The sequence below is a fragment of the Hippocampus guttulatus genome, chromosome 10 (genome assembly GCF_054856545.1).
Source record: "Hippocampus guttulatus isolate MCC_2025c chromosome 10, RoL_Hgut_1.0, whole genome shotgun sequence".
Lineage (NCBI taxonomy): Eukaryota > Metazoa > Chordata > Actinopteri > Syngnathiformes > Syngnathidae > Hippocampus > Hippocampus guttulatus.
Genome location: NC_141270.1, coordinates 9,553,368 through 9,563,693, shown reverse-complemented (window position 1 = coordinate 9,563,693; position 10,326 = coordinate 9,553,368). Strand labels below are relative to the sequence as shown.

General features: G+C 40.7%; 1 protein-coding gene across 1 annotated transcript; it reads left to right on the top strand.

The window, feature by feature from the left end:
* The first annotated feature begins 361 nt into the window (after nt 1-361).
* On the top strand, nt 362-6,601 carry erlin1 (ER lipid raft associated 1). The gene is made up of 12 exons (XM_086121801.1): nt 362-447; nt 1,830-1,955; nt 2,646-2,727; nt 2,940-2,986; nt 3,187-3,248; nt 3,362-3,487; nt 3,573-3,646; nt 4,061-4,119; nt 4,247-4,338; nt 4,447-4,536; nt 4,641-4,720; nt 4,981-6,601. The coding sequence occupies exons 2-12, from the start codon at nt 1,846-1,848 to the stop codon at nt 5,122-5,124; spliced, it is 966 nt and encodes a 321-aa protein (XP_085977927.1). The 5' UTR covers nt 362-447; nt 1,830-1,845; the 3' UTR covers nt 5,125-6,601.
* The last annotated feature ends 3,725 nt before the right edge of the window (nt 6,602-10,326 follow it).

Here is a 10,326-nt window from a genome sequence, read left to right as displayed (position 1 = left end):
GGCCATCATCTGCCTAAAAATAATCTTTGACAGGGCGCGGTCGATGGGAAAATTAACATATTTTCCCGAAATACCTGATGCCCCCCCCCTTGTATTACATGAGGTGTGGCACGTGGTCTCTCTTTCTGCGTAGATTTGTTTATTGAAGTACAATTTAATAAATTTTAATGTTATCGATATTTATCAAACGTATGTTCCCCTTTCGATTAGTATGTTGGCCTTCCGAAGTACTGCTTTTGAAAGTTTGCCGTGATGGTGATATAATGATAGCGACAATTTTTAGGCGTTAATTTGGTGTAAAAAGTATGAGAACGACTTTTCCCTTATCGAAGCGTCTAATCATTCCGACAGTTCGTGAATGCAGCATTGTAACGAGTAAAACCAAATCTGTGGGAGGCGGTTGAGCCCTTGAACGCACACCAGAAGAGGTGATTGTTCGCGATAGTGGTAATTTCATTTTACTACAATTTGTTATTCAACTCGGCATTCGCACTTTGTTACACGTTTTAGGGTGGTTTCGTCCAAAACAGGGTTACGCCTTGCTATATGGCTCGCGAACGTTATCAATCCGCCCCCCGGTAGTGAACCATAGCTACACGGCTAACTATGGCTATCTAACGTCGTTTGGCTGTCAGCTATGGGTCTGTTGCGTTTTAAGTATGTCTTCATTGTCACAAGAATGCTTTTGGTTGATGATAGTTCAGCGGAACTCATTCTGTCTTCATGCCGAACGGTGTGCTAATGCCTGTTAGCTGTATAGTAATTGTCACCTGCCACTGTAAAAATGAACCGTCGCGACAGTTGTGTGGATGTTCTAACGTTGCGGTTCACGTATTTAAATTGCAAGGATTCTGTGGATGTGGTCATGACTAATATGGCTGTATTTATTTGCATTTAAAAAAAAATCAAACTGTTATAACGACGGAATAAGTGCGACCTGCAGTCCCAAATAACGAGACAGTTTATTTATAATTATTGAAATGTATGAGTATTTTTTTCCTATTCGATGTGGATAGCTGGATGTTACCCCAGAACCACGAAACAATGGGGTTGTTACATAATGTGGAATGTGTGCCATTTAGTGCCTTTTTCCCCATTTGGATACCCCCTTGAGATGTGTCATCTTATTTCATACGTGTGAAACATCGTAGTGAATGCCCAAAAGGCAAAAGAAAACAAGAGACAGCTGTACATAAATAAAATGCAGTGCAACAGAAATCAATGACATGCAGTAGACCAGCGTTTCACAACATTTATTGAGCCAAGCCACAGTTGACATTAGAAAAATCTCCGCAAAATGTACTCGCAGAATGTGAAATGTAGGTATTTTTAGCTGAACACTAAAGCTGGACACTTGCAGGAATTGAGGTGAAGACAGAGAAAGAGCCAAAAGTTTACATTTTGGACCAATTAAGTGAACTTGGATTATTTCCTGCAGTACACCTGATGATCTCTCCTGTCATACTAACGGGATTGGGAATCACTGCAGTTGACAACCTAAATGGCCATTGAAAAATACATCATAAGGTGAATTGGATCACCAATTACATTATAGCGCAGAACCGTCAAACACTGATATGCACGACCAACAAGTAGGTTGAAAGCAAAGACACGATCAACAGTCGATACAATAAAAACATGAACAGACCATTTTATTTTGCTCATGTCATTTGGTAAATTATTCAAAATAACTTTTATTTCACGCCAATCCTGTTTGGCTGCACTTGTTTTACTTGCTTGTGATAAAAAGGCAGAAAAGTAACTCCATCTTGTTTACTATACCTATTTAAATATTTTAGAATGTTTAAATAATGGACGTCTGTCTGCAGGTGAGAGCCAGTGAGGATGATGCCGCATGTCGGGGCTGTGTTTGCAGCAATAGCAGGGGTGACGGCTGTCCTGCTACATTCCTCCATTCACAAAATAGACGAAGGCCACCTTGCTGTCTACTACAGGTATTGTTAACACTGACTCTTTAGATCCAAATCAAACATAAAATACAGCAGAGTAGTAAGCCCAAAGTAGAAAAACCAGGCAGCGGTTTAATTAAAAAAAAAAATTATGTTACCGTCCATCCTTTTTGTAAACAACTAGCCCCTATTAGGGTGACTGGTAACTGGACCATAGCCTATCAGACCATGGGGAGAAGGTGGGTTACACCGTTATAAAATGATTTTACGAAGCAGATGCTTATGTCATTAGCGCAGAGCTGGCCAGAATAGCTTGCCAACAAGCTATTCCCTTTTGCCATTCTGTTGAATGTAAGTCAGGTGTCTTGAGCTGGTGAGTGTTTTTTCTTTGTTTTAGGTTTATAAGTCGGTGGTTGATTTTTCTCTTGGTACTTATACAACAGTTGAGTGGTAAATAAAATGTTACCTAAAACTTAATCAAGTTAAAAAAGGTTTTACGATGGTAGTTGAAGTCGAATCGAAACATTTATTTAGAAAGAAACTGCCGTTACAGATCGGATTAAGTTCTGCTGAAACGTTTCTCTTGTAAGACATTCAGTGTGACCTTACTTGCTCATAACTTTGTGCCCTGCAGGTTGTTTCCCTTTCTCCATCCTCCTGCACTGTAATCAGCAGATAATCAGCTATTACGAAATCTTTTCAGAAGTCTCTCTTTTTTTTTTTATCTCTTTTTAGGGGTGGGGCTTTGCTGACGGGTCCCAATGGCCCCGGATATCATATCATGCTGCCTTTCATTACCACCTACAGATCAGTCCAGGTAATCTCTTCTGGCATCATTCTCACAAGAAAGGAAGTTCGAGTTAACATTGCGTTTCAACACACACAAATGTAACAGGCACCTATAGATTGCGCGTTCAAAGAGTTGCCTCCTCATCTTAATGCTAGATTAAACATAAAATGGAAAAAAATATTGTAATTGTTGTGTTATCTGAGCTGTTATTGTCATTTCATTGTTCATACATGTTTCAGACTACCCTTCAGACTGATGAGATCAAGAATGTACCATGTGGAACAAGGTACAAAAGGACAGAATTTTTATTATTTTGCTTCTTTTTCCTCCATAACTTGTATGTGTCTAAAAAAAAGAATAGCTAGAATAGATAGTAGTATGAGAATAAAATAAAAAGTATTTCAAAAATGTGTTTGCTTGTCAAAGTGACCTCAGTCCTCGTTTTGTTGTTCAGAGATATTGACACATTTTGTATGTCCTTGACAGCGGCGGGGTGATGATCTATTTTGACAGAATCGAGGTTGTCAACATGCTGGTCTCCTCAGCAGGTACAAAATGTTCAGAATCAATTGCAATAGTTCCCTTTCTTTTCACATACAACTGTTGTCCGCTGCCCGGCGTCACGATAGTTTGATTGTTTGTCTTCCTGCTGTGTTTCTAGTGGTGGACATAGTGAGGAACTACACGGCCGACTATGACAAAACTCTCATTTTCAACAAGATTCACCATGAATTAAACCAGTTTTGCAGTGTGCACACACTACAGGAAGTCTACATAGAGCTCTTTGGTTCGTCTCTACGTGGATGTTGAAATCAACGGGGAGCTATCATGTCATGTGCAATTTATAAAAATGTGGCGTTTTTCTTGTATAGATATCATTGATGAAAACCTGAAGACTGCCTTGCAGAAAGATCTGAATATGATGGCCCCTGGACTTACCATACAGGTACCTTTTGTACAAATGTCATTTGGCCAGTTGGCTATTACAGTTCCATACCATTTGAAGACCTTTTGTTTTGTTAGTGTGGTCCATGCAAAAACTCTGTTCAGTTTTATTTAGAGCACTTTAAAAAAATGCAGCTGCAATGAAACATAAAACATGACGTTTGTTAATGAGAGAAAGGAATGTGATTCAAGTCTCCTCTGACTAGCACGAGGGCACTGGGGGTTTTTTTCTTAACATGATGGTCATTAGTGACATTAGGTGCCATCAGACTTGTCCATGATCCATAATAATCCCTCATACTGGTCTTAAACCTTTAACGTGACAATTCTAAGTTACCACATTATGTACAAAATTAATGTGTGGTGGATTCAAAGGCCTTTTTCTTTCTTCCCACTCAAACTCAACCGTATGCAGGCTGTCCGTGTAACCAAGCCAAAGATCCCAGAGTCTATCAGGAGGAACTTTGAACTCATGTGAGTGTGACCTCAAGTCGCTCTGTATCATTCATTTCTCGACCAATGACCCACCAAGTAAGTTCAAGAGCATGACGACAAATGTGAAGTATCTGTCACTTTCTGTCTTATCTATGTGCGTGCGTAGGGAAGCAGAGAAGACCCGTCTCCTAATTACCGCTCAGACCCAGAAGGTGGTGGAAAAGGAGGCGGAGACTGAGAGGAAGAAAGCCATTATCGGTAAATGCGGTTTGGTTTTTTTTTTTTTGCTGGTGGTTTAATTTGCACACTCTCCAATTCTGCTCACCACAAAACCCACCTGCTGTGTTTTTTCTTTGTTGTGTGTAGAGGCTCAAAAAGTCGCTCAGGTAGCCGAGATCCAGTTTCAGCAGAAAGTGATGGAGAAAGAGACAGAGAAGAGGATCTCCGAAATCGAGGGTCAGCTGCTTTGCTTCATCACATACAATAGTTGTTGTTCTTCTCTTGAGATGCATATTTATTATATTTCTGTCTCGTCTTGTCATGTCATGTATCTCCTTCAGATGCCGCCTATTTGGCCAGGGAAAAGGCCAAGGCAGATGCGGAATACTACACGGCTGCCAAGTTTGCTGAAGCAAACCAGGTACAAGTCATTGTGTATACACACACACACACACACACACACACACATGCTTGTCCAACGTGCTGCCCGTCTTAAGACATTAATGATGGTACAATAAGGCAATTGAAACACATGATTATCACGTTTCCTCTTTGTGTTGTGTTCCTGCTCTAGTTGAATTTGTCGCTGGTTTCAATGTTTCAGTCAGCACAAGTTGAACTTTGTACACAAGTGAAATTCTGGTTATGTGGCTTAACAATCACATACGCTCGGTCTTGCAGCTGAAGTTAACCCCCCAGTACCTGGAGCTGATGAAGTACCAGGCCATAGCGACCAATAGCAAGATCTACTTCGGTCAGGAGATCCCCAACATGTTTGTGGACGGAAACCTCGGCCCACTCAAAGCCGAAAACAGTCACCCCTAGGCACCCGAGCAGGACTGGCTGAAATCTTAAAAGTGCCATTTGCATTGAGTCTTAAAACAGCAAAGAGAGATTGGGAGGATTTGAGATGATTCAAAAGCAGAAGGAAGAAGATAATGAAAGGGAATTGTATTTTTTTTCTTTTTTGGGGGAGGGGGGAGTCAGCATAAGAATGAAAAGCCTGCTGAAAGCTTATCTGCCTGTAAGGTGACAGCAAGGAGTCGCTCTAATTTGCTTGTTTAACTTTATTTTAAATGCTTTTGGCTAACCTTGTATGCAAAGATGATGATTGTTGACATGACCTATCTAGACTGGAATGCAGCAAGTGACACAAATTAGAAACAAGAGGCCATTTGTTTGCTTGTTTTTTCTCTGTGAGGGATGTTCAGTCAGTGGCAGATGAATCATTTCTTTATTCCTTTAATGTCTAGTTGGGCATTTCTTGGTTGTGGGTCAAACAGTGCACTGTGGCGTTTGCCAGCTGCTAAAAGAAAACCGACTTGAAAATACTCATGAGAACTCAAACCACGTTGCAGCGGAAGAGCTTCCTGTTCTTATTTGGTCCGCTGGTATCTTGGGGCGTCCCATATAATCCGATACTGTTTTTTTGGGCTGACATTGGACCAATATGCGATAACAATATCGGATCGGGGCGCCCGTACTGGTTTGTTTTGTTGTGGCCTGGTGCTGATGATGAAAGTTGTGCCTGCTCATATCTGCCAACGCTTTATGTTTGGAGCTTATTGAGATATCTCAGGAAAATTACAATTTGTCAGATACTCACAAGGACTTTTTCCTAATGGTGGTACTGGATCTGAATGCAAATCCCTTTCAAGTTAACTTGGGGTCGCGCTCAAGTTTACTATTGTAGGATCAGAAGAAAGTTGTGGGACTGTGACACGGGAAAATAAGCGTAACAGGTTACACAACTGCTCGAAAGTCAGCACATTGTGATGTTGTGTACAAACTGCACAGTGTCGGTCTTTGCCAAACAAAATAAAACTTGTAATAACACTATCATCCTCTTTTTTAAAAATTTTTTGGAGTAAAATGCAGTTAATTAATAGCGCTTGTGCAGGGGCTCGTTTGACTTTTTCTTCTTCTTGGCTTTTTTTAAGGAAAATGCAAGTTAGCCAGGTTTAACAATGATGGTGGTCAGTCACACTGGTGCAGCAGTGTCGACGTGAGCCGAGAGAAAGCTACTACAGTACTTGTGTTGAGAGAGAGATGCGCTGATGTTTACGTGACCGCCGAATGGCCGCACTCTTCCTCCCCTTGCTGTTGCGGCGGCTGCAAATAACCATGCAAATGAGGGGTATAAATCACTCAACATGATTTCTTTGTTTCTTCTCGTTGAGATTTTGTACAATCTGTGAAATTCTCCAAAATTGTTTCTCCTTGTTTTTAAAGGTATATGCAAAAAACAAAACATGTTTTGCCAATGTTCTTAAATAAAGCCTATTTTGGTACCTCTCTTCTCCATGCATTGATTGACTGAATTATTCACCTTCGTATATTCTGAATCGGTCAATCAAATCAACTTTGTTTTAATTGCTCACTGAAAACTTGTATTGGCTGCAGTCTCCCAGTATACGGCTAGCTCAACAAACAATGCATCTATAAAAGTATTTTTAATGCTGCAGCATATATGTGAACTGTTTTGGTTTGTGTCTTATAAAAGACAACATTTCAAGAGATAGCAAATCACAAAACGCGAAACAGCCTGAGCCATTTACAATAGTACAATTATACACTGGAATGCACATTGTGAGATAAAATTATTTTGGCAATTATTCAGCTACAGTCGTGTGTTTATGATATACCAAAAGTGAGATACTTTTCAAATACAGGAGTTCAATAAATGTTGGGAAACATTAATTAAAACCAACGTAAAAGCATCTTTGAATACCCTGAAAAGTGAGGTTTGAACCCCAAACTCCACAGCTGTACGGCAGAAATGCTAACGTGACAACTAAAATAATTTCCAACATGCAGCATTCATGAACAGATATGATGCATTGCTGACAAACGTTTCTTAGTCGTACACGTTATTTCCTTCACAGCGAAGAGTCGCAGAGGTGCAATTCCAATAGTTTCCAACAAGAGGAGCACTGACATCACAAATGCACAGCTGGAATTAAGAGCCAGAATGCTCAATGAATAATTCACCAAAAACAATAGACACAAATTCTGGGATTTTGACACGTGACCGTTGTTTGTGACCACGTGTGGATGACTAGTCCGACATACACAGCGTCACTCCTCATTTGTCATGAGCACAATGTAAATGCATTAACAGCTCCATGGTCCCCGAAGGAGGGTCAGCTGTTCACGCAGGAGGCACTCACTCAACATGTGTGAGCATGTGAGGCACGGCTTCCTCTTAGTCATTGAGACGGCCGCTACCAGCCAAAAGGTTACTTTTATCAAGTACATTCAAGCCATTTTGGGGCGTTTCTAGACGCCAAGAAGGACCATAGAGCAGGGCTCCCCAACTGCCGGTCCGCGGACCGGTACCGGTCCGCAGGGCATTTGGTACCAGGCCTCACAGAAAGAACTTGCCTTAATTCCGTTTTATTTATTTCGGAATACGAAAGATGTTGTATTTTGAAAAATTACCGGATTCTCCGTTATATCCGCCTGTGTCACGCTTGACTCACGTCAAACCACGCTTCTCCGTCACGTGACCGATTACGCTAAAAACAAAACGTTGGAGGTCGCAAAATGAGTTAAAAAACTGCTGGAGATCGCAAATGACGGCGGCCTTAAACGTACATTCGAGACAACTGGATTAAAGTTATGGCTAAATACTCTGAGATCACCACAATAGCACTGTTGCTATTTCCAACATCCTACCTGTGTGAAGTGAGGGGTTTCTGCAGCAACGGCGACTAAAACAAAATTACGAAGTAGACTGGACATAAACCACACACTTGAGGTGTCATTGTCTATTACCCCGAGATGGGACCGTCTAGTTGCAGAAAATCAGGCTCGGGGCTGTGGTGAGTCGTCATTTTCATGCACTTTGAATTTGCGTTGTATCGTATTTTGAAGGCATTAAACATTACCATAGCGATCAGTGTTGCGGCCAGATTAGACGCTCGTTGTGTTTATTATTATATTTTGAAAACACCACAGTTTTCATGCAGCTCATACCATATTATTTTGTTGTATTAATCCGCCACATCTCAAATGCCGGTCCCTGAAAATATTGTCTGACATAAACTGGTCCGTGGGGCAAAAAAGGTTGGGGACCCCTGCCATAGAGGTAGATGTCTCCCAAAATAAAAACCAGTATGGTTATAAGTAAAGATATGTTTAATTAAATAATTATCATCAGCAAAGCCTGCCTTCAATAAACATTGTTAGAAGGGGGGCCCCACTGTGGCTGGGTTGATGGGGTTCCAGTTGTGTCACTGGCAAGGACAAATATCAGCCATCTCACTTGGCCCTCTTTGGCTCGGGACAGAGGCAATTGCCTTTCTTGCCTAGATATTTTTTTAATACTGAGCATCTGACCCAGATTTCATTACTTTGTTCAAACATATGAGCAAGACAAATAAGCCTTGCTAATGCTAATATTGATGTTGACTGTGTTCAGTTAAATGGGTGGTCTGGTGCTGTCAGGAAGTCGGGTCAAGTCCCTGTCTGCTGAAGCCCACCACATTTAGGGCGTGGCTGCTGGTGTGAGGATCTGGAATGATCCTTAGATTCAAAAGAAGAGTGACAGGGTGATTCAGTCATCAGTGCAGCTTTGTACTCTGCTTCTTCTCCCTTAAATTCCAATCCTGTGTGCTGGAGTTTCACACTCATGCTAAAAACATCACCTTTCCGAATAACTCTATTTTTTACTGCTCTTTCACTGTTTTCTGCCCCTTACTCAGCTCTTTGTCATTCAACAATAATACTCTCACAAGCCATATTCGACCTATGACTATTCATTTTATTTCGACTTTAAACTTGTTACTTTTGCTTCATTCTACATATATCAACTCATAAATGTTAGAGAGCATTTTTTTGAGAACACCGGTGCCTTAATTTACAATTTGAATTTGTTCTTGACCACTCTTCCAACTAAAAGCAATTGCGTCGCAAATCATCTTCCTCGTTAGAAAAGGCCATCAATCCATTGTTGCCGCGCCAAAAATCAACAAAAACCTTTTTGGGGGCAAAAAGAATAGCACTAATGCTTTAACAACGGCTTGTGTGCCTTGGCCATGAGGGTGCAGTATAATACAGACAGAATAAATACTTGAAGATGTTCACAACTAAGTGGCTCAGGAAACTGCAGAACTATTAGTCATTTTTCATAGAAGCCAAGGAATATATGCTTGTGAGTATTGTCATATTGTCTGTCTACATGTGTTACTGCACTTTTTGTGTTGGCTTGCAACTCAAGACAAAAAAATGGGCTGAGCTATGGCTAGTATCTCAAAAATCTATACCTGTACTTTGCAGTTGTTCAGTGTTTTTTTGGGGGGGGGGTGTTTAGGTTATTTCCATTCATGTCAGTTGGAAAATGACGCTTATCTTTTTCTTTTTTTTCTCTCAGAATAGTGATTCGATTGTGAAATCGATGTGAAATTCGTCGTAAGAAGCGTATGTGAACTGTAAAGCACATGTAAGCCACTATTAAGTCAGCACTGTTTGTATTTTCACTCTTGAAAGCAGCACTTCCACTTGCTAAAGAATCGGCATTGTAGGTAACTTTGGTAAAGTATAGTATGTTTATTTTCTTTGGCAAAGGGGAGCACAAATTCTGCCTGGCAACACGATCTTGTGCAAATGGGGGGAAACGGCCAGTATCTGAGTTATGTTGTTTATGTCTGCGAAATAGCTAGGACGTTGTTTTCCTTGTGAAATGTTAAATAATGATAGAGACTGTTTTATGGTTTAGTCTTGAGTGCTTTTCTGTCTTCAAGCGAGCCTGTTCCAAAATGACCTACTTGTGTCAACTTTCGAACATGAGCAAATGCTTTCTCATTAGACCAGAACAGGCCATGATGCTGAATCATCAATAACTTATTCTTACACCTGTCAGCCTCATCTTGTTAATGGTGGTGAAAAATGTGCTATCTATAAGCAAAAGTCACACTTGACCGGAAACAGGAGTTGCTTTAAAAATAAGTTGTCACACTTTTAGATGAGTCTGAGGAACTGACAGTGCTTGTGAGTAAACCTAACACTGCATGTCATTGTGTTCGC